We start from the raw sequence: 27,999 nt of genomic DNA, 5'->3' as shown, positions 1-27,999 counted from the left end.
CCGGCGGCGGGGCCGGGGCAGAGGCTGCGCCGCCGAGTGAGGCTGAGGGCGAGGCTGAGGGCCGGGTCCGGCAGCAGCACCAGCAGCAGCACCAGCAGCAGCACCATGGAGAGCGGCGCCGACGGGCGCCTGGACGCCGCCGCCTTCCTCGGGGCCTGGCGGCGCTTCGACGCCGACGGCAAGTGGGGACACGCGTGGGGGGAGCCGGCTGAGGGGTGCGTGGGTGCCGGCCCCGCTGGGTGCCATGCAGGGCTCTGTCCGGGCAGAGGGGACCGCCGGGGTGGGTACCCGTCAGGATGTGTGGCTGGGTGGGAGCCTGGGATGCTGCACATGGGGTCGACATGTCCGCGTTTTTCCCCCACAAAGTCCTGCAGGTGTTTTCAACTCCCCCTCTTTCTCCTCACCATGAATATCATAGCTGTAAATCCCCCTTTTCACCCCAAAAGTTTTGCCTTTTCATCATTTCCCCGTTTCATATGCTGCCGTCTCTTTTGGTTCCAGTTTGGGCGTTTATTTTTGTTTCTGAAAAGTTTTCTGTAAGAAAAACCCCGAAGGCTGCACCACAGCTGTGCCCGGCCCTCACACAGAAGGGAACAGATGAAACTGAATAGGATGTGGGGCTCCTCTGAGCGGGCAGGCAGGGCCCCCAGCTGAAATCCTGACCCTGAAGCCTTGAGCTTGCATGCCCATGACATAGTTCCTGGAACTCAGGCAGTACCCATGACCATTAATACATTTGCTTTTTATTTAGACAATGGTTACATAGAAGGGAAGGAGCTTGACGATTTTTTTCATCATCTCCTGGAGAAACTGGGACCAGAAGTAAGTACTGTGCCATGTTAGTTGGGCATCAGATCCAAGCAAAAAAGTTGTGCTGAGAGATGGGTTGTGTTTGTTGTTCCCTGATTGCCGACTTCCTTAGCAATCCCGAGGTAAAGAGCTTTTCTCTTGGCAACAGGGTGGCATTTAAGCACGTACAACAAGTGTGCTCAGCTGAGCAGTTTGATCAGTTGTTTCCAGCACAACAGCTGCTGGTCAGGGGGAGATCGCAGTTGGCACCAGCTGAAGGGGCTGGTTGGCAGCATGGAGAGAAAGTCATTTACTGTTGTTGTGTAGAAACAAGTGAAAAAGCACCGGCACACAGCCTGGCCGGCTGAACAGGAGGGCAATGTTTGTGGTTAATTTGTTCAAGCCTGTGCTGATGAGTTTTGTTAATATGATAGGTTTCTTTCCCAGGTCAATTTTTAACAAATACACTGTCATTAATTTTAAATGGTGCTTAGGAGGAAGGCTTATGTCTATATAGCCACAAATGGCTAAAAGCCAAATGAGAGTCAATTCTGTTGCTTCTAAGACCCAGACCTGGCTCTACAGTGTTTCTGGACTTCTCCCCAGTTTCCTTTCCTGGTTTTGGCAGCATTTCCCCTCTCTCATTGTCTTCATCTCCATATAAACAGAAGTTGCACTACAATTTACAGGGGCTGCTTTCCTTGGCTCCAGGTCACACCTTGCCTATGACTGTCACCATCAGTGAAGGAGAAATCCTGCCAATCAGGCCAGCACTCAGAAATATACAAAGGATAGAGTAATATTTTCACTCCACAGCATGTGCCCAGATAGGAAAAGGAGGAAATGTCTTCCAAATGGAAGGAGAGGGCATGCCAAAAAACAGAGATGAAACAATTCCTTTAAGCAAAAAGTAATTAACAAAGACAGAAAATGTAGCTGATAAAGGGCATAAATTCGTAAGTATCAAGTGTAAATCAGAATTGTACTTACAAGCCAATTAGTATTGTTGGATCTTTAGGGGTACAATTGAAAAAAATAGAAACTGTGAGTAATTTCTTTCAAGCATATTTTTATTTAATTTGCAAGTAAATTTGGATTGAAATATTGGCAGTTTCTGCAGAAATGTCTTTCAGAGCACGAATGGTTAGATGAACAGGAAGGCACATAAAAAGGCTTCAAATTAATCAAAAAAGATTCAGCAATAAGAATATTTAGGGACACAGAAAAGCTGATTAAAAGAGAAATCAGAAAGTTCATGGTTGTTTACTCAGGAACAAAAGATGAAATTGGGATTTGCTTGTCTTGGGGTATTGAGACAGCAACACAAAGCATGCTCAAACAAACTCGGTGACAGCAAACATGAGATGTTGAAGGAGACACTTAAGATGAGGCTGCAGAGCTCAGTGCTGCAGTGGGACCTCCAAGTGGGGCTCTCTGGAGTGAGATGATGGTGATAAAATCTAGAGTTAACCAGAGATCTCATGCTGAAGGCAGCTTCCTAAGGATGTGAGTCAAGAGCAACTTCAAGCCCCACCCTAGCCTCTAGCTGCCCTTGTGCATCCCTCACATGAGGTCCTGGGACAGCATCACACCAGCTGAGTAGCAATCCCAGGGTGTTACAGCAGTTTTTGTGGTCTTGATGATACCAGTGTGAACTCCATTACATTGTGTCATTTATCAGCACACAGAACTTGCAAAATGAGGGTGTTCTAGCAATGAACTCCCTGCTTTAAGAGATCAGTAATAGTTTTATTGCTTGTGAGAAGTCCCTGCTTGGATGACTCCAGCTTAACTCAGCACCCTGATCCAGTTAGCATCTCCATTGCTTCTGCTATCTAAGTTCTGCCATTAATAGAAATAATTTAATACAAATTGAATGGAGAAAGAACCAACTCCCTCCCCTCCTATTAAATAGAAGAAATAGGCTGATTCTGGGGGACAGTGCTCTCTAACTTTCAGGCTGCTCAGACAGGCTCTCAAGTGCTTTTGTTTTTTTCTCTCTAATCTTCTTGCCTATTTTTGGTAGTATTTCCACTCTGGTAATATTAGGGATAAAACTACATGGCAGGTTGCAGGCAGAGCAGGCTGTCTTTATGGCCTAAAACCCAGAGGGAGCTTTGTCCTGAGAGGCTGAGAGCAGTCCTCTGCCTACTCCCCTGGGTATGGGGGTCACTTGAGCACCAGGTTAAAAAAAGGTCTTTACTACATTTGTACAATGAGTTTCTCTAACAACATTGAGCTACTTTTCTCCTTTCCACATTATTTATATTGTACAGGCTTGTTATTATGGCAGGAAGGGTAAAGGATCCCCTCTGCATTGGTTTTACCATCTTACAGAAAGTGTCCTCTGTGATGAAACTGATGAGCTGGGACTAAGCATCTCTCTGCTGTACCACTCATCTTGACCTTTACTCCTTTGGGTTCTTAATGTCTTTGTTTCCTTGCACAGTAAAAGGGGGAGACAGCAATACACTGGCACAACTTACAGATGTGTCACAAGGATTAATTAGTGACTGCGCCTGAAGTGCTACACCAGTGATAAATAATGTTATCAGCACTGGAAGTTGTCTTTGCTTGAATAGAAAATGGCTTCATAATTATATTTTTTCAGCCTGCATTCTCTAAGCTGTTATTTTTCTTAATGACCACTGTGATCCTTCAGTTCTGTTTTACTTCCCAGTTACTCTGCAGCATCCCTAGTTGACACTAAATGCCAGGGGATAGGAGCAGCTGGGAAAACAATGCAAAAATGACCCTGTCGGGAAAATGAGAGACACAGCTCTTCCTGACAACTCTGAAGAAGGAAAGAAATTTGAAATAGCATCCAGTGATGGAGGCAAATTAATTGTCATTTATTGAACCATCAATAACTGTGGGGGGAAAGGGAAAACTTTTCAAGAAAGGTAGACCTGTAGTAAACCAACCAAATCCCAGGTGCTGCTTCCTGTCCCATCTTTTCCAGCAATGGATGATTGCTGGGGGAATTTGGACAATACACTTAACAACACACTTAAATTTTTGTCCAGTCTCAAAGTGGTCAGACAGTTGGACTAGATGGTTGTTGTAGGTTCCTTCCAACTGGAATATTCCATTCCATTCTCTCCTCTCCTGTCCTATTCTATCCTATTCCAGTCCTAAGAAGGTCCCTTCAGTTTCCAGGTGTGTGTAAATTCATCCTCATGCCAGCATTACATTTTCAAGCTGTTGGCATTATCCACCTCTTTCTCTTATCATTGCAGTGACTTCTCTCTAACCATTTGAGCCTCCAGCTTCCAACCTGCTACTGCATGGTTACTATGAGCTGCCTGGGCTCTCCTCTGCTCTTTCATAAACCTCTTTCCTCTACATTATGGCACCTCTTTCCATGCATTTTCTAGAAGTTTTTATGCTGAGGTGAAAGCGCAGTAGAAAGGACATTTTCTTTCAGCATCAAGGAAGTAATTTTATTAGAACAGGAACTACACCTGCATTTCTGTCTTATATTCCTGTACATCTTCCTTTCTGTATCAAGATCATTAAGGATCTTCCTTGCTTGCTCTTTTCTGTGTTTTTAATGAAGCTCTGTATATATTCTCATAATAATTAGGTAAGAGTTTTATAGAAGAATGGCTATAAGTTTTGTGATTGGATTACTGAAAGTTTCCATAAAAACAATGATGTCTGGGCAGAAATGGAGAAAAATGCACATTGTTGGGTTTTTTCAGAAAGGTATTTCACTTTGCTTAAATTATACTCAAATTAGATAGAAAACTTTTAGATAAAGAACGGTTGCCTTCACCTAACTGTGTAGGAGACCACAACAATTGTTGAAGTACAAATTTTATCAGACAAGACAAGTATTAGCCTTTTTAAATCCCTCCTGCCTGAAACCCACATGGATAATTATGACTGGAAGGGGACAAAAGTTAATCCTCTGGAGCTCACTCTGAGCAGCCATTAAGGATTTGTCTTTGCTTTTTACTTCCAAAGAATAGAAGCACCCTCCAGCTACTCTTGAATTTCATCCTTGCCTTGCACACTGCATTGTGTCTAAATAATGTGTATAATTTAGCATGGTCAGGAATGCAACAACTAGTCAAATAAAGTTTAATGGCCAAAATATCAGCCAGCCTCAAAGCCATCCATGGCAGATTTCCCCTGTGTTTACCACCCCAAAAGAACTAAGGTCAATGGTAACCAGCAGGTGAACAGCAAGAAGACTCCTAGCAGAAAGCAATCACTTTGCATCCACATCCAGAATATTTCAGAATTCTAACCCCTGGGTAATCCTGACTCTTTAAATACTAGGAAAGAATTCTTTCCTGTCAGGGTGGAGAGGCCCTAGAACAGGTTTCCCAGAGAAGCTGTGGATGCCCCATCCCTGGAAGTGTTCAGGTTGGATGGGGCTTTGAGCAACCTGGTCTGGCGGAGGATATTTGGACTGGTTGATCTTTGAGATTCCTTTCAACCCAAACCAGTCTATCATTCTGATTAAAGCCAAATAGAATGATTTCTTTAGGTGTGCCTTTCATCAGCCTTGATTACCCTAGCCAGCTCCCAGTCCTGTTCCTTGACATTAAGGCATGGATGTGCCTCAAGGTATTTCTTAATGCAAACTCAACATACCCATGGTAAAAATGACACAATATGTTTTAATCACCCAAATGCATGTCAAACTACTTTCAGTGTAGCAGAGAGGACAGAACAAAGAATCTATCCAAAACCTAACCACAAAACCATGATGGCACAGGAAAGGCTGCAGTAGTCTTTATTGGATGCTGGTGAGTGCTATGGGAAAAAAGCTTTCCCATTTTTGTGTTGATGAGAGATAAAAAAGGAACCAAAACGGCGATGCAGGATGACAGGGTAATTGCTCATCTATTGCCACATGCAGGACTACAGTAATTCCTAATTGAAAATCCTAACCAAAATTCAGGGCCAAATACTCAAGTGATAGCACTGAAGTTAAATGAGCAAGATTGGCCCAAAGGAGAAATTGGCCCTGGAGATGTAGGGTGATATCCCACAATAATGCAGGCAATCCAGCCTACAACTACATGGGGGTAACAAAGTCATTCATGAGATTAATTTTTACAATGAAGAAATGTCTGGCCCAAAAATGAAAGGTTCTTCTTCTAAAGTCAAAGCGTACATTACTGATGTCTCTCATCTGGTCCTTGCTGGCCTTGTATCTGTACTGTGTAGCTTTTGGCACAATAATAGCTGTTGACTTTGTTTTCCAACTCTCCTTCTTGGCAGGCACAATTTATTTCCGTAGATCTTGTAGGAACTTGATATCTGTGGGACCCTTGGCCTTTCTATCATATTTGGCTGAAACTCTAGAAGACACGTGTTCAAGCCAGCATTTTTAGAAAATTCTCTAGGTTTTCTTCAAGAAACAGAGTATAACAGTCAATTAAAAGGAGTTTCATCTTTTTTTATACCCTTTATATCGCAGCTTGCTTCTAAAATCATGTCAAGAAGGAAAAATAAATCTGTTTATTACAGGATTTTTTTGATGAGCAGAAATTAAATGAGACATCCCATTTCATCAAGTTGGAAAGGCTCCACAGTGCTCCATACATTCACTTTTTGCCCCAAAACCAAGTGACTCATAGCTGTATTTTCATCAAGGCAAAATTCTGGCAAGCACATGAATCCCTTAAGGAGCAAAAATTTAATTAGTCAGCATGAGGCAAAGAGTGCAACAATATAAAAGGAATGGATTAACAAAGAAGACAGATTACAACCAGGTTTCCAAACAATCATAATGAGCCATGACAAAGAAATTAAATGCTGTAGAAATTTAAAAAAAATGTGACTGTGCCCTTTCTGTGATTACAAACACTATTAAAAACCAGATTACCTTTGTGATGCTACAAATACTTCTAAAGGGTTTTCACAAAAGGGAAGACAAGAGACGACATGGAAAGGAGAAGCCAGGAAGCAGAAAATGAATTTGTTATGGCAACTTGAAGCACAGAAACTTTTTTTTCCATAAAACTCTGCAGAAGAGCCTCTGTAGTAATAAATGTACTTGTTAATCCTGAAAAATAAATGAACAAAGTCACGGCAATATTTTAAACTGTGTTCTTTTATGAGAATAAAAATGACATGGCTTTCTCCTCATGTTAAGTAGTCAAGATTTCTTTCCTGGCTGCAGTGAGAACATGAAGCAGCCCTTGGAAACCATACATCATCCACAAACTCAGGGAGGTGCATACACCAGGGAAAATAAGGAATTACAAGAAAGGCTTCTCTGTACAGAGTGACTGGAAAGGATGCAACAGCATTCATTTAAGCCCTCACCAAAGGGAAAGCTTTGCAAACCTCTGAAACTGGTTAAGGATCTGTTGCTTGAGATAGGCAGCATAATCAAGACAGCATTTTCTGATAAAGAAAGATATGCTCAGCTGAAGATGTTTACTTGCTGCAAAGCCATTTACTCCTGTTCTATCTTTTGAGACAAGAGGCACATTTTTCTATGCTGCTATTTGTTATATCATGGTTTAACCCAGCAGGCAGCCCCACAAAGCCACTCACTCACTCACTCACTCACTCATACACTCCCCAGTGAAATTGGAAAGGAATCAGAAAAGTAAAGTGAGAAAATTCATGGGATGAGACAAAGATGTTTTAATAGCTAAAACAAAACTCAAGGGCACAAGCCAAGGCAAAACAAAGAATTTGTTCACCATGGCTTGCCACAGGCAGGCAGCTGTTCAGCCATGTCGAGGAAAGCAAAGTTCCATCATGCTGACTTCAGTAGACAAACACCACTTTCCAAACATCTTTCTTTTCCCCTTTTCCCCCAACTCTATATGCTGAGCACCTGTCTTGGTTTGAAAAGACAGGTGTCTGTTAAGGAAGGCAGAAACTTCTCTTGAAATAGAAATATGTAAACACAACCCCTCTCCAAATTATTATAATTTGGAAATCAAGGGGCTCTCAGGCAAAGATATGGGAATAGGAATAACAGTTCTTTACCAGGAAAATTAAAATAAAAATGCAGTAGTACAAAAAACCACTGACAGAGTCAGAATATAACCGGATGCCCTGTTGGTCAGGGTGTTGGTAGCAATCAGATTAAATGGTGGCTGCAGTCCTGCAGTGACAGATGTGGTTCTGTTGAAGCAATGATCCTGTAGAAGAGTGTAATTTTCCTCTGAAGGTCCAGTGCTGGTGTAGATGGGTCCTGTCTTGCTCTAGGAATCCAGTGGAGAAAGGCTGCCTGTGGTGTTCCAAGTCTCAGATTATATCCAGGTAGGAATGGTTGGCTCCTCCCCCTGGGTGGAGTATCTGGCTGATGTAGTTCCTGTCATCTGGAGCATCTGGTTGATGTAATTCTATCAGTCATGCAGTGACTAACTCAATGGTCCATTAACAGAAGATGTCCCCCAGGAGTTATGAGGGATGAGTCATGGAAGAGATAAAGAACATTGCAGCAGCTGTTTTTAACAGATGGTAACAGAACACATACTTTTGGTTACATCTCACATTGCAACCCAAGACAGGACCATGCCATATAGTATGGATGTCTTTTGGGTCAGTTGGGGTTAGCTGTCCTGGCTGCGGCCCTTCCCAACTTCTTGTGTAGCCCCAGCCTCCTTGCTGGTGGGGTGAGGTGAATCTTCAGATCATGTCCTTTCTTGGACAAAGGGAACAGATCAGGTAGGTTATGGGGATTTTCCAGTCTTTTAAATGGTTTTGGAATAGAAAGGAAAATAGAGCAATCTACTTGTTTGCACCACCAGTAGGTCAGTCTTGAAAATCAGGTCTCCCCACTTTAGCTTCTGTTTGGAATGTCTAATTTGATCTGTTGGGGCTTTTTTCAGTCTTCTGGGATTTTTTTTTTTTGGTAAAGAGAAAGGTCCCCTTTGAAACCTAATGGTCATAACATGAGGTGTATTGTTCCTAGTCTAAACACTTTTAATATAGAAATAATTTTGTCTTGAATATGCATCTTCAGAAAGCCAGTTTGTGTTTTATTATTTTATCCTTTGTGAGTGAAGGCTGGGTTTTGGTAGAACTATTACCAGTTGTGTTTCATAAGTAGAGTATTTATGAAGAGAGAAAGATTGCACAGAATGAAAAGTCCACTGTAGTGTAACCCCTCTGACTAAAAGCTTTTGGAGCTGTTTAAATATAATAAGTATTCCAGGCATTTATCCCATAGTTTAAATCAGTTTATAAAAAGATGGTCCTATTTTTATGCAGATAACAGTGTCCTTGCCACAGAAAGCTCATTAAAGTGGTGGTTAATAGTTGACCAATAGCACCAAGTTGAGGAATAAGTGTTTTAACAAATGACTAGTTTGAAATGCACAGCACACTTTTCAAATCAGCTATGATTATAATTTTGGAATTATCTCATCCTACTGGGCTCCGAGGAGGATCGTTTCAGAATACTTTGCAAGCCTATTGAAGCTGGCAAGTGATAGGCTCACCTAACTCCTGGGAGGTGTCTCAAAGTGTCAAGGTGCTGTGAGAAGGCAATTTAAATAGCACGAGGGTGAGTTATAATGCCAAGGGGGAAGAAAACCAATGTGTGTGTTCAGTGATGTGCTGTACCCTCAATATCCAAGCCCACGGGACTTTCTGGACACCACCATGGGAAAGGAGGATCCTGCAGCCATGCCCTAGGACCCACTCAGCCACTTTTCCTGAGTCATGTAACCTTGGGTGCATCCTGGTGGGATCACTGCTTGGTGTTTCATCCCTAAACTGGGAGCTGCCACACTTGGTGTTACACACCAAGGATGCACTCCAAAGGCTGCACTGTGTGGAGCTGTGCATTGGGTAATCACTCATCGTCTTGTGTCACAGTAATAAAAAAGAGAGTGTACAACCTAATGGAGATTCACTAGCAGGTAGAAAAAATGAGAAAATGTGCTAGAAGACCCAGGAAGGAATATCTGTAGTCCCACATCCACCTGGTTGTAGAGATGATAAAAACTTTGAAGGACTTTTATTCAGGGATTGGGAAGCTAATTTATTGTCTTGTAAAAATTTCTACAAAGGTATGCCACAATCCAGTGTGGGTTATACTTCTCCCTTCCTTCCCTCCCCTCCCAGGGAGGGCCACCTCCCACATGATTGGAAGAGAAGTCAGGTTCTGCTCAGTGTAGGTGCTAAGGGTAACATAGGATTTAATTGCTCAGGAAGGATTAACTAGGTGAGCTTCCCAGCCCAGCCACAAAGCTCATATGACCTGAAGCCTTTTCACATGGTGAAGAAATTGTATTTTGTGTAGTCCAGTCAGAGTGGGTACCCTCATGGTTTCTGCTAAGGAACCCGTGCCTGATGGACCTAAGCATTGTATTTCACCTGTCACAGCAATGCCTGTCAAAACACATAACCTGACAAGTCTGGAGAATGCCTCACTATGTATAAATCGATTACGGGGTTGAGCAGATACAAAGGGAATGTCAATTGCTTGAAATTCTGTGCTATTAACCCAGAAACACTGACAGGGCTTGGTGCCAGGTCTTAAATCAGCTGACAGGCAATAATAAGCAACAATCTAGCTCCACTGGCGCCTTTCAAGGCTGATGATCTAATGAACTGGAGACATGTCATTCAAGGATAAGGATATCTTCCTGAAAAGCACAAGCTGAAAACAAGCAGGATGGAAACTGCTGTAACATGCCCTTGAGCAAAACCAAACTCCAGTGATATAATGGGAACAGTTGGCTAAAAAAGCAGGTGTCATTGAAATATTTTGGGGTTTCCAAACACTGATCTCCCAATTGAAAGCTTAGTAGCTGCAAAGATATGCATAGGACTTATTTCCAAAAATTCATCCACAATGGTGTGTCTGTGGGCTTTTAAAAGCATTATCCCCTACTGTAAGAATGCAGTGGTCCTGGTGATTATCTGTGAGTGAGGAGAGATTTCTTCCAGGAGGATCTTCTGGTGTCCTCAGCAATTTCATGCACATGTTTTCCCCATGGCAGAGCACCATCACAGAAGAAAAAGTTCAGAGAATGAAGGAGCAATTCATGTCTGTCTACGATGTCACCACAGATGGACGCTTGCAAATCCAGGAGGTATCTCTGCACAACCCCAGCCCAGAATTTCTTTTATAGAAGGATGGAGAATTAGAACAGACTTTTTATAGGGTCTGTAGGAATAGGACAAGGGGTAATGGTTTTAAACTGAAAGGGGGAAAATTAAGAGTAGATTGAGGAAGACATTTTTTTAATGAGGGTGGTGAAGGACTGGAAGGGGTTGCCCAGGAAGTTGGTCAATGCCCCATCCCTAGAAACATCAAATGTCAGGTTGGATGGAGCTCTGAAGAGCCTGATCTAGTGGAAGATGTGCCTGCCCATTGCAGGGGAGTTAGATTGGATGACCTTTAAAGGTCCCTTCCAACCCAAACCATTCTGTGATTAAGACCTGTAGCAGCAGACTTGGGAGATCTGGAAGATAGAGCCTAGATGCAGAGGAGGTGACTTACAGAGTATTACATTGGTCAGATCCTTTGGTCTGGAATTTATTGCCAAGGGAGAAACATGCCAAACCAATCTTGCACATACTGGATCAGCAGCTACCCAAGTTTTTTTATTTACTCTCATGGTGTGGGTTTGTTTTTTGTTGTGGGAAGTTTTTAAAGGTTTTTTTTCCAGCTTGCAAATATGATCTTGCCGGATGATGAGAACTTCCTACTGCTTTTCCGACGGGAAACTCCCTTGGACAACAGCGTGGAATTCATGCGGGTCTGTATCTACACACTACCTCCTCCGCCTTGCACACCACCAGCTTCTTCAACACCAACCCTTCTGCCCTCTGTAAAATACAACTTGGGAAATAGATGGCTATTGTGGAAGCAAAACATGTTCTGACCTGTTCAAGAAGGTTTTACATTATTTACACAATCAAAACACAGGAATGGTATCTAGGACTGGACTAAGGGTACCCAGAGAGCTCATTATACTTCACAAACACTCCCATCCACCTATCAGTCATGCCACTACAGACAAACATCCCCACTCATCAATTCACCCTGCAGTCCTCATCTGCAGTACAGTATAGACCAAGACAGCAGAGCAGGCACATTTTTAAGCACCATTTTATCCTGAAACATTAGACTGTTAGGGCATGGGCAGGAAACCTCCATAAGCTGGGTCAACAAGCCCATAGAACTTCTTCCTCTGCTCTCTGCCCCTAAGTATCCCAACATGGAATTTCAGTTTTTCCAAGACCACATGTGGTTACTTTTACTTCACACACAAACTGGGGGCTTCTGCAGATCAATGTTTGTTGTTGTGTATGGCTTTGACTCAGAGCAATAAAAGAAGCTGCATGTACAAATTAGGTAAGAAATACGAAACAATTTCTTAGTATTGTCTTCCTTTTATAGACAGTGTGTCTGCATTAAACATGTGATAACAGCATGTAGCATGTACAGCATCCAAGTGTGAGTAAGACCTATTGTGTGAAAAGTTTATTTTATTTCATCTACAATTAATTAAATGTTGGATAATGCAACAACTTGCTCATTATGGAAGTTCTGCTTTGAATCTTTACAATCTATCACCAAGCAGATGAGTAAGTGCAATATTTATGTGCTCGCATGAATCTATCCCCATTCAGATCTGGCGCAGTTACGATGCTGACAGCAGTGGATTTATTTCAGCTGGTGAACTCAAAGTAAGTTATTCTAACAAATCTCTTTGGGCTTGACCTACAGCTCACTGATGTCAATGGGAGCACTTCCATCAGCTTTACCAATTTGCTGTCTTTTTGTGTGATTGACAAATGGTATTTCTGTGTTGTTCATAGAGAGTTTAAGTGCCTTCTGGCATGGTCTCAGGGGCCCTGCAGGAGGGAGGATGGTTTGCTGTTGCCCTCGATGTCTTGCTTCCCCCTAGCCTTGTCCCATGACCCCAGTTGCCTTGGTGACCTGAGGCATCTAGTGAGCCCCACAAGCACTGCCTCACCTTGGCTTTGCACATGTGCTTCTCCCAGCTAAACAGGGAAAAGCCATTGTGTTTTATTATGGGGATTTCTTCACAATCTCTTCCTGAACCTGCAGGTTTTCTGAACACTGATTTCTCATTAAAGCTCAGGCTATTCAGGCAAGAGCCTGTTCAGAAACCATAACTCAAATATTTTGAGCTGGCAATCACAAAAGTCCATCACTAGGCTGCACATCATGTGCTGAAGTCTCAGTGTGTGGCTTCAGCCTGTGTCCCACCAAAGATGTAAGAGGAGGCTTGAGTGTTGTACTGAATGACAAATATTTTGATTTTAGATCAATTAGCAAGGATTGCAGGACTTATGTTGTCTTTTGCTTATTTCATGAGTCTATTGGGATTCACTCCAGTATGCCTATTCTGAGGAATTTCATTTACTTTCTAATTTATTCAAAAAACATATTTCAGCTAAAAAAAATTGAACTTTGTTCAACCAAAGACACTAGTACTAACCAGGAATGTGAAACCAGATTTGTGTAACCCTGCTGAATTTGAATTGAATTTCCTACTGTAATTTCTTGACTTTACTCTAGAGAGTAAAATTTCCGTCTTTTCTTACTACAGGATTTCCTGCGAGATCTCTTTTTGCAGCATAACAAGATGGTTGCTGAAGTAAAGCTGGAAGAATATACTGACACTATGGTAAGAAAAGATAGAATTAATGTTGTTTAGATCAGAGTACAGCCTAAAATCTCCTTTAGGGTCAATGTCTGCATCAAAGCCCTCTTAAAAGGTGTGTCAGAGATCCCTGGGGGGAGTTAGTGCAGACTGCTGTTAACAGTTCTTTGCACTGGATATCAGCTGGAAGTGCATTTCAAGTAGTTTTGCTAGAGTTGAACTATTTCCTATGAGAAAAGAACTCAGCTTTACACCAAAGCTGGCTGAGCTCTAAACCTCTTTAAATAGAGGTGAGGTGCATCCTTCTTCAGGGTAGGTTCAGCCTCAGCCAGATCTCCAGCTCATTCACTTCCTCCTTTCCTCTCTTCCTCCTAGCAAATCCTTTTCCTCCCAAAAGATGCAGGTATCTGGCTTGTCTGTTCTGCAAAGCCCAGCAAGCCTTGCTGGCTCCCTGCTGCTTCCCTAAAAGACTGAGAGCTTGAAAGTTTCAATTCTCTGCCTGGCTTATCACAATATAGCTTTTATACTGCAGTCAACAACATAGTATTTGGTGTGGGTTTAGCATCAGTCGCCTGGATTTCAGAGAAACTTCTTATATCTAAACATCTAAAAACAAGAAAAGAAGGGGGAAAATCTCATTTCTGGATGTCATTCTCAAGGGTATAATTTGAATTCCACTAGCAGACATCTATCACTGCAATTTTCTAAATGGTTTTCAGATTGGATTGCCTTGCTTCTTGGCACAAAATCTGTGTTTGTACCTAAAAAACAGCTTGGTATGCAAGCAAACAAGGAGCTTCCCACATATTTTGCAATACCATATTATGTACGTGTGATGTCTGTATGCCTAGAGATGTGACCCTTTAGAGCAATGTGAGAAACTGTACTGTTACAGAAGAGTGTATATTTTGTTTTTCATATTTAAAAGACAGTGAAGAGAGAGGAATGCCAGCTGCAGAAATTATTTTCCAACTGGCAGAATCTGAAAACAAAAAAAGCCCAGAAGTTACAGCTAAGACAAAAATCTTTATGGTAGCATTTGCTGGTAGCAAATACTTTTCATTCTGCTCCATTAAGGTTTCCATCCCCTGTGCTTAATCTCTGATCAGGTGCTGGGGAATGGGTGATCTGAAGCTTGTAGACAGTGGGTGGTTCATTTCCTCCAGCTCCTTTCTCTTCCCTTTAATTTCAAGAGATAGATCTATGATTCCACTACCCAAAGCAGCTAGGTTGTGTAGATCAATGCAGCTGAGAGCTGAGAGCCAGGAGGTCTGGTTGCTACTCCCATGGTTTCTTGTAGAAGGGCTTTGTATCTCCAGAGTGGCAGTTTAAAATCCCTATGTTAGAGGATAAGATTTGATCTGGGAAAAGGGATGCTTTGTATATCTAGGGGAATCTATGATCTGAAATGCAAATCTGGCTCCTGAAGACAAAGGTTTGCCAAGCTGCAATGCCAAAAGAATCAGGGATGTTAATGGTTATTAGAAAATGAGAATATGGTAGATTATTATTTTATTCTTTGCAATTCTTTTCTCAGAGCTGAAGATCAAGGATGTTTATAAACAAACCTGGTCCCCAAAGCTAAGGCAGGGAGTGAAATTACCACAGGCATAATCTTATCCTATGATATCCTGGAATAAAATAGAGGATATGAATTCCACAAGTAACAGCAAATTATCTGCATGGGCAGTATCCTATAGCATCAGATACACTCCACAAATGATTGTGCAGGAAGTTAACTGAAGTAAGAAGGCAAAATTCCAAGGAGGGAAGAAAGATTCAGCCTTGCATTTGCAGGGCTGAATTAAAGAGGGAAAAGTGACTCAAAGGTTTGATGTCAAGGCCCAGGGTAATGGCAACCCTTTGCTTCTTCTCTCTCATTCCTCACATGGAGTGAGGAGCTGCTGGAGTGCAGAGCCCCACTACCACTGGACTCTGCCACCATCACCACTGTTTAGGATAGAGGCCAGTGGCCCATCCATTCTTTTCCTAACAGACTTCCTGTTATATCTTTGACAACCAGCAGCGATTCTTTTTCTGAAGATTGGACATCTTATATTTCTCTGCCTTATTGCTTTGCTCCCAGCCTTTTATCTTTTCAGAGCACAAATTCCTTGGGACCAGGACCTGTGTCTGCTGCACACAGCATCTCTCAGGGTGGCCCATCCACCCAGCTCAGGGCTTTCAAAGGCCAATGTAGTTATTATTCAGTTGAAATAAGCTGTGTCCCAAGGAGCTGTAAGCCCATCTGTCTCCCCAGGAATACCCAGATCTCTGCCCTATTTTCTGTACATGTACAGCTGGCTGCACACATCTTAAGCAGCTACTGATATCCTGAGTGGACCCTAGGGCCTTCTGGAGATAAAGAGGAAAATGGAAAAACTATAATTTTAAAGAAGCTAGCCCAGGTTTGAGAAAGAAAAAAAAAAAAAATGCAGCGTTTTATGGTTCTATGCTGGGTATTTGTGAGCAGTGTGATCAGATATGATAAATTCTTGCCCCTTGTGCTGCTATCAATGATCTCATACCAAATTAAAAAAAAAAAAAAGAAAAAAAAAGGCTGAGAAGATGGAGAGAGTATTACTTTTGGAAGAGATTGGTCATCTCTGGAAATGAACATCACTTTATCAGGTTGCTTAGCAGCCGCTTCTTAAGAGGCTATTCTGCTTCCTTGTGACCTTGACATCCTTTCTTCAGAGAGCGCTGATATAGATCAGGGATTTGATGAACAAATGATGAGCTCCTATAAAGACAACAGGTAGTGAGCACATTGGTATTGCACAAACTCTGTAAGTCTGCTAAATCAAATCTTAAAGAGCACTAAAATCACTGGGGAAAATCACTAAAGAACACTTGAGTTCTCAAGACTCTACATGGGGGACTTTCAATGATGATGCTGTGCTGAGGCAGCCCCTTTGTAGGCACTGTTGGTTTTTTTTCCATGCCTACATGGATACATATTTGTATTAACAGCCATTAAGTGTGTATTAATAATTATTTACATGCACCCACTTGCAGTTCTGAGTCTTTGAAAACTGTAATCTGTAGGTTGGTTGCCTTCCCATGGGCACTGACCAAGAGCACTGACCTGTTGGCAGGGAGCAAGTGCTTGGAGGTTGAAGTGAAGCCTGGTATAGCTCTGAGCCTCCTGAGAAGAACTCCCAGGCGTCCTGCAGTGTGTGCTTTGGGAGACAGAGTGACATAGATAGAGACATGGCTGAAAATGGTTGGAGGGTTTAAATAGTGTGGTGAGAATTTTCGCTGGAGAAATGAAGACTAGCCCCGTTGATGCTTCACAATGAGGACACTGTGGATGATGACAGTAGAACAACTTTTCTCAATCCTTCCCACCTCCATTCGGCCTCTGAGGTCAAGCTGTTAGGTTTCTGGATCCTGGTGAAGTTTCAGCTCAGGAATGCACATCTCACATATGAATTTGACAATTTTTATGAGTGACAGACATTTTTCCCTTACCTGTGTGTGCACGCAGCTGTGCACTTAAGTAGAATATTGTAAATGCTGGGATATGAACTGGATTTAAGATATGGTTTCTGATAGTCCGCAGCTTCCAGATAGCAGCATGTCACTTCTGGTTTGTAATCCCAATGTCTTCAAGCTGCATGCAGGGCAAGCTCATTTCTGAATCAAACTTCAGCAATTTAAGTTGTTTATTCTGCTGAAACAGTCACACATGCAACACTGAAATTCACTTTTTTCATTGCCTTACGTTGATAATGTCAAATGGAGCATAAAAAATTCCTTTTATCTGAGCATTATTATATTCCAGTAAAATGCAAAGGATAGTTTTTGTCCAGCCATCATGCCATCTTTGCCCACCACAGGTTAATATTCTAGAGAGGCAATAATGTAAGTGCAGTGACTAATAACTCAACAAGTATTCATCATGAACTACAGCATTTGAAAGCTTGTAGATGGTGATGACTGAGGATGAAATCTTAACCCCAGAGAAGTCTGAATATATATTTTTCCCAGCTGTAATGACACCAGGGTTTTGCTGGAGTTATCTGAGAAGATTCTCCTGGGCACTGAGTGCACAAACCTGCAGCTGAGGGCTCCTCATCTTCTCAGTGCAAAGGGAAAGATCCCTGAGGATGATCTATGTCCACATTATGCACTGTGGACTACCTTTATTGTACATTGGGGGGATTTTAGGTGCTTTTGCAGCTGCTGCCTGTCCCCTCTGCAAGGATAATGCCTGAGTTTCAGTGTGGTCAGTTCCATGGCTGTGAAATTCTATCTTTTCTCAGTGCTGATGCCAATGTACTCATGCAGGTAAATAAAAACCAGAGCACAGAAAATTCAGGTGATTTAGACCCTTAACATCTTACTAGTCAAGCTTGCATATCTTTGTTAACAAAGTCTCCTATGACTACCAAAAAAAAGGTGTAATAATGGAAAGACAAATATTTATTGTATTGAAAAAAAAACCTAAACAGAATTTGTTATGTTTGTGAACACACCAAGTAAACTTCCCAAAGCTCTAGAAATACCATGGGAGTAGAGCGTAGCACACAAGATTGGTTCCTAAAGTGCAGTCTTTGCTTATCTCTTCTCCTGGTAGTGGTCCATGCTGGCCTCTCTCCCAGGTACCTGAGAGGACCCACACAGCTGATGAACACAAATCTTTCTCCTGTGTCCCTTCTCAGTTTAATGCCAGTGGTACTGTCACATCCAGTTTTGCACCACACTTGCTGTGGCATAAGCCAAGGGAAGCAGAAAATCCCATTTAAGCTCAAACTTAATTTCAGAAGATCAAAACCCATAGAACTCATGAGCCTGCAGGCTTTTGAACACCTCAACAGATAATGCCTTGGTCTCTTAGGAATCAAAACACTCTTAGAAATCCTGTGCTAAAGAACTTGTCTATGTGACACAGGTGGTCTGGCTGAGCAGGACACTGAGGGTAACTTGCTGGCCACTGGGCCCTCCTGCCACTCTGTAAATGCCTTTGTGACCCCATCTTTCCCTGAAGAAAGAGCCCACAGGCAGTCCTGCAGCTTGGCCTGATGCCAGTCTTTATACAGCCTCAATAACCTCTCTACTCCATGGCCAACTTTAGTTTCAGCTGTTGGGCATAGATGCCCATGATATATATATTAAAATATGTCTGTGAGAGTAGGAGGTCAAGTAAAACTGACTCTCTCAGTGTCCCACTTTATTACACACAAAGAAAGAGAACCAGAGAAGTATAAAAGCAGGTTTTAGTGAGTCTGCTGATCACAGAACTATTTATTTTGGGTTTGCTTACTTCTTTCCTTATCTCTGTCATGGAAAATAGTTGTATATTTCTCTCCAAAAAACATATGTGTTTGTCATATTGTGGTGTTTCAATGGCCTTCACAACACTGGACTGAGAAAGCAGAGCTATTTCCTTTGCTGAATTAAAAGCTGATGGCAGATTTGATTTTGCACTTCAAAGAAATGGAGACGTAACAACTTCTATTTGCAAACCAAGCTCTTATATATTCTCTGTCTGTCTCAGAGTGCCTCAGAGTACATTCAAACAAACAGAGGGTGTGCCCTTGCTGCACTGCCATTAAAATGTCAGTGAATTAATTTGTGCAAACACTTTAAAATATGGGGTAGCTTGTCAGTAAAGGAAATGCATCATCTTACAAAGCATACTGCTAGATGCAACAGAGCTTTTAGTAAAATTGAGTGCTATTTAAACATGCCAAACCATGTCCTTAACCACACTGAGATGTTTCATATCAGCCTGGCAGCATAAATATACCTTTCAAGAGTGTAAACTGAAAATCCATCAAATTTAACATATCAAGATGGGGTGTGAAGGCAAAAGTTTAAATTAGAAACAACCTCATAACCATTTCAATTATCTGCTTCTCCCATGATGTATGCTTTGTCATATAGGGTGGGTACCCTCTGTCATTCCTTGTGTACTCATGCACACAATTAGCAGATCAGATCAAGCACTCACATGCTTGAAACTTGAAAGTTTAATTAAAAAACATTTCCCCAGGCTGTTCCTCGAGTAATGCAGCCATGTAGTGGGTATGCATGAACTCCACTTGTCCCAGTAACAGGATTAAGTCTATCTTATTAGCTGTGGTACCTGAACTAATTCAGTGAACACTAGCCTTCCTTCCCTACATGTTTTCCATCTTTCATGCCACTGGGCAAGAGTTAGTTTGGCCTAGCTCTTCCAGCCAGACTTTTTTTCTTTTTGTTGACTGGTATGGATGATCAAAATATTGCATTTGTTTGAAAATTGTATTCAGGGTAGTTGTGGCAGAAAAAGGCCAAACAAATAGAAAACACAAAGGTTATCTCTTATGGAGCTGAGTGAAGGAGGTCAGGGAGGGGAACTGGTTAGCTATAAGTAGACATGGTCACTCACTGGAAGTTTAATATCAAGCTGAAAGATAGTGTGCTAGAGAAGAATGTTTCCTTCCATTAGGCAATCCACTAAGGAGTTTATTACCTCTCATTTAAATGTGTTTTAATGGGATCTGCCCTGCCACAGGAATATAGTGAAGGGTTCAGAAACAGGTAGGATTTGAAATCAAATGCTCACAAAATTGATAATGAAGCAGAAAGCCTTTCACATCTAAGCCACCATCTCTAATCTAGTCTGTTTCATTAAGAGTGCAGAAAACTCTACAGCCTCCTGGTTATTTGCATCTTCTGAAACCATGAAAATATGCTGCACCCACAAAGTAGAGCAGATGCAGGGCAGACAGGACACATGAAGTTCCAAGGCAAGGACAGCCATGCTGGGATGCTTTATTTATTCCTTGGAAAAGGACATGAGGCTGGAGATGTTTCACTGGAAAACGAACATGAGACTTGTCCCAGATAAGCCTGTGTGAAATGAAAATTGTGCCCCAAGTCTGCTCTTGGACAGGAAGCCACCAGTTCTGTCCTGGTCCCATAAGCTTGTATGGAGATCAGGATATTGTGATCACAGAGTTAACTTCTCCCAGAAACTCAGTGTTTGCTTTTCTGAGGCATCACAGAGAGAAAAATACATCTGAACTTGAAGTCTAGGCTGAAGCACTGAATTTTAGTCTCAAGACAGTAATTCTGAAATGCAGCATAAATGAGAGAAAATAAAACACACTTTCAGGAGCTCAGAAACGTGTAGAAGAAGTGAAGTACAAAGTCTGCTAAAGGCAGTACATTTTAGTGTGTTTTGGTAAGGATACTGTATTTTTGTATGAACCAAAGACCAGTGCCTTCAGCCAGAGCTGTCCTGACCTGTCAGCAGAGTTCCTGAGATCTGGGCCCTGTGTTTCCCACCAAAAGCTGTCCTTTCCCAGCAAATGCTGTTCTGTCTCACCCCAACAGCTGCACTGCTTTGAGGTGAGTTCCTACAGACCATGTGGGTAACTAATGCTCCTTGGTGGCCTAAACCAAGAGATTTAGAGTGACATTTTCAAAAGCACTGAAGTTACTGTAGAGCCCAAGGACTGTGGTATTCCCACTACCCACATGCTGGTACTTTCTCTAGCCATCTACACAGGGGTTGTCTCCATAAGCTTCTTTTAGGCAGCATATTTTAGAGCAATGATGTAAGCTGGATGTAGCCAAGTCACCTGTGGTGGAGAGTGTACAAAAGTGTAGTGGTATTTCTCCCTCTCCTCAAACAGCAGACAAAACCAGGTTAGGCACTGACGTTCCATTTGGAAAGAGGCTTTTAAAATATTTGGGCTTATTTATGACTAGAAAGAACATCAATCATTTTCTGTGACTTGCAGAATAACTCCTTTGTCAGCCAGGAACTGAAGGCTTAGGTTTATCTCTCTGATGGCAGTGGGAGGCTGTCATTGCAAGGACATTTCTCCCCTTGAGAGAAATTCACCTTTTCACCAGCAAAGGCAGCTTCTGCTCCCATCCCTTCCTCTAGCCTTGTCCCACTGCTGCTCCAGCAGAGACCAGGGAGAAGTGCCCTATTGCTGTGGGAGACCTAATGGGGCAGGAAGCAGCATGCAAGAAGTTAGATCAGCTGGAAGGGAACAACCTGGACTGATACAACCAGAGGGAAGTCCTCAGGATGGCCTGGCAGCTTTATTTGTCTCCCCAGCTCTAGAGCGAAGGAAGATTCAGAAGTCTTTCCTCTGTGGTTTTGCAGAGAGCACATTTGGCAGAGGCCAGTTAAATATGAAAATAGCTTTCTTTGTGCCACTGAACACCCACATGGCTCTCATGATGCCATTTTTCCAAATATCTCAATATGGGCCTTCAATCATTCATAGGACTTTCATGCTGCCTTTCAATGGGAGAAAAAGTGAGCCCATACCAAATGCCTCTTCAAAAATTCCACCCAAACCTCACAAATGTAAAATACTAAGAATAATTAATGGTATAGAGTCTGTTGCAGAATCTCAGTCTAAAGGTGGTACAACAAAGGGTTACCATGGACTTGCTGTCCTTGCTCCCCTTGAGCAATGGGCAAGGAAGAGGCAGCACTGACAAAACAGGAAAATTTTCCCTGAAAAATGGCAGCTCTCCAGATGCTAACTTTTCTCACATGATTATTAGGCTCTGCCCTGGCTCCACTGCTGGGAAGTGCTCAGGACATGCTGCTGGCTCCCACATATTTAGGCTATATCATAGGGGATAATCCTGTCCCTCTGAGCTTTGCCAGATAGGGACTGGTCCAGGCCTTCTCCTGCAGGTGTGCAATACCCAAAAGATCTGTAGTGAACCAATTACTCTGCACAACCACTAAACAAGCAAATGTGATCTATCAAGGTAAGATTAATGCATATTCCTTAAGCGAGTATTTGACAAAAAAAGGTAGTCTGTCATAGTAAAATATTCATCTTCCCCCAACACAATGTGGAATGTATTTTTTTCTAGAACTTTGAGCCATGAGTTAGTCATGTTTGCAACTCATTAAACATCCCCTCCACCCCTTTCTTTGTAGCAGACTTTGTTTTGTGCCTTGAAGAGAAACACAGAACCAAATACAACAAATAAAGAAATAATACTTTTTTGTGTGTGTGATGGCTCATCAAAATGATACTGTTCAGGAAAAGAAAAGGATAAGTTTTGAATTCACATTTAACCTCTTGATGTTGGCAGCATGAAGCTTCTTCCGAGTCTTAATGCATTCTAGCAGCAGGCCTTGAGCCAAGCAAGCCCCACAGCTTTAGTGGTGCAAAATCCTGACCTGAGTGTTAATTAGAAGGTGGCATTTGCACCTCAGCTGCTCAGAAGCCACAGCAACAGTGAAAGGTAAGGTAGGAGCTCAGGTGGAAGTGTTTAGAAATTTTCCCCTTTTTCTGGCATTTTTTTTCAGGGCCAAGGCAATGTCAGTATTTAATTTCTGAAGGTCTTTTCTGCAGACCTGCTTTATCCCAGTGTAAAGTGGGAAGGGAGTGGTACTGGTATTTGATTGCTTTGGGTTGTTGCTGTCAGAAAGCTGGTGGGTTTTGCTGTTGCCACCCTTACACCTGGTGTTAGCACAGGATGCCATGCTGCCCAGGGTTTGGGCAAGCACCCCGAGCAAGCAGAGGGAAGGGCACAGGGCAGAGTAAAATGTATATTGGCTATTTTTTTGTGTGTTCTCTTTGTGGCCAATCTATTTTATCTATTGTCTTCTTGATTTATAGATGAAAATCTTTGACAGAAACAAAGATGGGCGACTGGACCTGAATGACCTGGCAAGGTAGGATTTAATAATGTTGATGGGGTGTTTCAGCTCACAATGGTAGATCCACGCAAGGTGATGCTCTCCCTCTGGGGATGTGCAGTTGAATTCTACCTCCTTTTAAATTAGATCTGCTCTGATCCCACCTCTCTAACCCATGGTCCCCATTGCAATAATTTGAGAATCTAGAGCCAGTGATACAAGCAATGCCAGGATCTGTCTGTACAACATCAGTGTGCTCTGGCATAATCTGAGGTGCTTCCCAGGAGGTGGCAAAGCAACCAGTGGCTCTCTTTCTCCAAAAAAAAAAGGATGTCAATCCTTTCAATAGGGTCACAGACATGCATTTATTTTTCATCATTATGTGCATCAGGGATTGCAAAGAATTTTGAATGCATTTTGAATAATGAAAGTCCCACCACAAAAGAGTTTGGCAGTGGCAGTAGGAAAAAATTTGGAGAGCCAAGGTGAGATGCTTGTGAATGAAACTGGGGACTCATTCATGGGCCTGTCTCTTTTCTTGATACCTCAGAGGCTTTTAGATGATTTTCACTACCTTGAAAGTATGCCTCTCTCTGTAAAACTATGTGCATTGGTTGGAAAGGACTAAATTTGCAGACAGAGTCTTAAAAGACTATTTTAGAGGATGAGGGGACAGAGGTGATGGTTTGCCACTGTTACTCTCTGCTTTGGTTCCTAACAAATGCCAGCACAAATAACTGCGGTGCATACAGCAGTTCCCTTCTACCATGAAATATATTATGAGAATCTGAGGCAGGATGGAGAATATCTAAAGGGAGTTGCTGTTACAATTTTCTCTTAAAAACAATTCCATTTTGGGAATCATGACATCTGAGGCTTTCCTCAGATGGTCTGAGAATATTTCTCAGACTCCAAATCCCTCCATGTGCAGACACTGCTTAGCATGCCCTGTGCCATGGGCTTTAAAAACCTCAGGGTTAGTAAAGCAGTTGGAGAGAGAAAAGGGTTTATCAGTCTTGACAGGCTTTAGGAGATGAAAAGAGAGGAATTCTGCCAGTCTTGGTACACAGGCCAGTATTACTTTTACAACCACTAAGTCTCCCTCTGAGAGAGAGCTATAAATCACTTTCTTTAATGCAGCACAGCAATCCAGTTACAAGGAATAATTGTCTGGTAGCTCTTGCTTTGGAAGCTGACACCCTCTGTTGTGCAGGACCACCAGAAATGCTCTGGGAGAAGCAATGGTACTAATAGGCATGTCTTTGGTGAACCAAAGGGCACCCTCTGTGGCCATCAGACAGGGAGGAAGGCTTGTGTTCCCACAACAGCCCTCTGTAAATAACCCCACAGGCAATATTCTCTTTTATAGGCCTTTAATCTAACATCCCTTTGCTCTGCAAACAAGGAGAGCACAGAGTAGTTTGTGTGCAGATGATAAGGCGAAAAGATCATAATTTAAATCTCTCCATTCAGGATTCTGGCACTCCAGGAAAATTTCCTTCTACAATTCAAGATGGATGTAAGTAGCACTAATTTTTGATACACTGATCCTGTCTCAGCTAAGATGACCTCAAACTTAAAATTTTTGCTTGAATTTTCCATTTGTTCATCCTTTCTGTACACAGGCTTGCAGCACGGAAGAAAGAAGGAGAGATTTTGAGAAGATCTTTGCACACTATGATGTTGTGAGTCCCATGAATCAGTTCATTGCCTTGTGGTTTGTAAACGACAGATTTAGCATATGCTGCTGTGCTGAGACTTCTTCCTCCTGCTGGGTACTGCTGGAGTCACTGAGGAGTGGCAGCTGTGCCCAAGCCCATGGCCCATGAGCCCAGATGCCAGATTGGGAGGGGTGAAGTAGGGGCAGAGAGAAGCAATGCTCAGAGATCTTGTGTCAAGGACCCATTTCAAATTTCTCCATTGCCACGGCCAGTGCTGCTGCATTAACAGTTTTTCTGCAGGAGATGCAAAGGAGGCAGAGGAGGTGGTGGCTTTAGTGCTCACAGTCTCTGGCAGTTCAGGACCTGCATCACCACCATGCTGAAAAATAAACCCCATTCAGATATCAAACCCAGGGAGTCTGGCTCAGAACAGACACAACCATTTAACTGCCTTTTAGACATCAGAAATTCAGTGCTGCTTCTGACAGTCACACAACTCCCTCAGGGTGATGGGAGACATTGCTCCCATTTGGTGGGAAGAGATGGTTTGTGAAAAACAAAGGGATCTTAGATACTAGATATTAGGAAGAAATTCTTTATTGTGAGGGTAGTGAAGCACTGGAACAGGTTTGCCCAGAGAAGCTGTGGATTTCCCAAACCTGGAAGTGTTCAAGGCCAGGTTGGATGGGGCTTTGAGCAACTTTGGCTAGTGGAAGGTGTCCTTGGCCATGGTGGAATGGTTGGAATTGGATGATCTTTAATGTCCCTTCCAACCCAAAACATTTCACGGTTCTGTGAACTTTATGCTACAAAGTTTGGTGACCAGGTGGTGCTACTGACCAGTAAATGCTGCAGCAGTTTTGATTCACTGGGGAGTTTTGATGTTTATTCCTTCTTTCAGAGTAAAACAGGAGCACTTGAAGGCCCAGAAGTGGATGGGTTTGTCAAAGACATGATGGAATTGGTCAAGGTATCTTCATGGCTCTGTTTATTTGTAGTCTGTATTTCTTTAAGATCAGTGCTTTTAGAAATGTACACAGAGGCACTAGTAAGAAGATGGAGTCAAATTTTAGTTTGATCATCAGCAGAAGGGAATTCACCATCTCAGTATATACACAGTAGAGCATTTCACCGTAACAGAAATTCTGCCTCACAAATGAATACAGCTTCCCTCAGCAACTGTTTTTAAAAGGTCCATTCTAGTTCATACTTTGAATTAGGCAGATGTTACAGCATGACATGATATGGATGTAACATCTGCCTAATTCAATGGCATCATAAGGATGGGTCATCACAATTTCTTTCTTCTGTTTTCCTTGTGGATGTGGTTCTCACCAGAATGACCTCATGGTTCATTAGTTCATCTCAGGACTACAATTGAAAATTACTTGAGGTCTATATATAATCAAGAATACTGTACCTGGTGTGTCTCTTCAGCTCCCAATGGACAGAAGAGTCTGTCTTCATTGGATTATCTTGAATTTCCAGATGAGTTCAAGATAGAGCTTTTGACCCAAACAGAATCTGATCTTTAGCTTCCTTTGAGCCTGAGCTGTTGCATTTCCACACAGTGTGAAATATCTGTGCTGCCACGTCCATTCAGGAGAGAGCAGAGAATGGCAGCTGTGTGCTGATGGCTGTGTGCGTGTGTTCTGGCCATGTAGAGGGCAGGGTGTGGGGATGGGCAGGAAGCTGGATTTGTGCCATGTGTGAGTGTAAAGGAGGGAAATTTGTACTTTACCTAAGGGACTTCATCAGTATTGCCCTTGGGCACCACAAGCTGTGCATGTGAATTTGATCCCCTCCTGAGAATGTGGGAAGCAGAACAGGCAGTATAGCATTAGGAACATACAGACTGTGTGGCCTGTGAAATGTGTCTTCAACATGAACTTGATCCACTGAAAGGTATTTTTACATTGCTGACTAGCCTGTAAAATAGCAGTATGCTGACAGAAATGTCACATTAGTCCTTGCACAGCAGGTTTCAGAGAGGAAACCAGATGAAAGCACAGGTCTGGTAGAGCAGGGATCTGCATTGCATAACTTACCAAAGTTTTCTTTTATATGGATCAGATATTGATGGCATTGACTGAGCACAAAAGTCATGGTGCATTTCTATATAATCACTTACAGTTCCATGCACCTTCTGCTTTTGCAGGGCACTCTTTCCCCATCTTCTGTTTGCTTCCCCACAGCATTTGAGATGATGTGGGGCCTTTAGGTCATTCTTCTTTGGGTGGATTTCCCAGTTGCTACATGGTAGGCTGCTTTACAAGCTGGGGAAATCCAGAACCATTTTCTCTCAGCATTCTTTTTCTCTTTGTCTGCAGCCCAGCATTAGCGGGGTGGACCTGGACAAGTTCCGCCAGATCCTGCTCAACCACTGCGATGTGAACAAGGATGGGAAAATTCAGAAATCTGAACTAGCTTTGTGTCTTGGGCTGAAAATTAACCCATAGCTGGGAAAGTGCTTGTGGTTGTGTTTTCCTTGAAAGATTTGCCTGCTGCTCCTCATAGAAGTGTGTCCTCTGCTGCTGTGGGAGTGGTGGGGAGCTGAGGCACCATGCTCCCAGGCTGAAGAGTGGGATGTTCACAGGGGCCTCCTCACTCCACCAACTCCTTTGTGATGTTCACTTGCTGTGCCTCTTGTGGGTCCCCTTAGCAATGTCTCTGCCCACCAGCAGATGAGCTGCTCAGAAGAGAGGTTGTTGTTCTTCTGCCCTCATGAAATGCTGCTATGCCCATTCTCCTAGGATAGGACTAAGCATCTCCTCAAAAACATTCCCTCAGTGCTCTCAGAGTGCAGCTACTAGGTGTTTGTGATGGTCACTTTATATGTGTGAAGTCATTACTTTGGTGAACATTGTGCTTTGTGCATTTAAAATATTGGACGGAGGAGAGTGTATTTGTGCAGAAATAAAATGGCAATTACAGAAATTCAGTCACATCTAAGTTTGTGTTATGTACAGAAAGCCATCTGCCACAGGCTGGCAGGCTGTACATAGTAACCTTTTATGTAACATGCATCAAATGGCAAGAGGTTTTGTAATGCCTATCAGTTGTGGGGTTTAAATCTGCAATGAAACACAGTATATCCTTCCCATGTGGAAACCACACACACCATATGTGGCTTGTGTGACACCCTCACACATGTCACCCTCAGGATGAAGCCACAGAGTAACACCACTCCTGAAGGACACTTCTCTTCTGATCCAAACTGAACTAACCTACAAGGTTTCAGTAAAATGGAAAACTGGAAGGACAGAAGCCTGATGAGAGAAAACTCTCATGCTTGTTTTTTTTTTCAAATCTGTTAGAGTTGATAGATACTTGTAACCCTTTTTGAACTTAAAGC

The 27,999-nt window shown here is 42.5% G+C and overlaps 1 protein-coding gene across 1 annotated transcript; it reads left to right on the top strand.

Annotated features, from left to right (window-relative positions):
• Positions 1 to 27,949, top strand: SCGN (secretagogin, EF-hand calcium binding protein). Its single transcript, XM_015617097.3, has 11 exons — positions 1 to 178; positions 752 to 822; positions 10,725 to 10,817; positions 11,397 to 11,486; positions 12,364 to 12,420; positions 13,311 to 13,388; positions 22,964 to 23,019; positions 24,457 to 24,502; positions 24,609 to 24,668; positions 25,546 to 25,614; positions 26,975 to 27,949. Exons 1-11 carry the CDS (start codon positions 106 to 108, stop codon positions 27,101 to 27,103), a joined length of 822 nt encoding a protein of 273 aa, XP_015472583.1. The 5' UTR covers positions 1 to 105; the 3' UTR covers positions 27,104 to 27,949.
• The last annotated feature ends 50 nt before the right edge of the window (positions 27,950 to 27,999 follow it).

Source organism: Parus major, chromosome 2 (assembly GCF_001522545.3).
Source record: "Parus major isolate Abel chromosome 2, Parus_major1.1, whole genome shotgun sequence".
NCBI classification, from domain to species: Eukaryota; Metazoa; Chordata; class Aves; order Passeriformes; family Paridae; genus Parus; species Parus major.
This window is presented reverse-complemented; position numbering and strand designations above follow the sequence as displayed.

What these genes read in the sequence shown, in the direction of transcription:
- SCGN (XM_015617097.3), top strand. Translation starts at nt 106, where the DNA reads ATGGAGAGCGGCGCCGACGGGCGCCTGGACGCCGCCGCCTTCCTCGGG. An exon ending in GACGCTTGCAAATCCAGGAG is followed by an intron (nt 10,818 to 11,396) that starts GTATCTCTGCAC and finishes TTTTTTTTCCAG; the next exon opens with CTTGCAAATATGATCTTGCC. An exon ending in TTTCAGCTGGTGAACTCAAA is followed by an intron (nt 12,421 to 13,310) that starts GTAAGTTATTCT and finishes TTCTTACTACAG; the next exon opens with GATTTCCTGCGAGATCTCTT.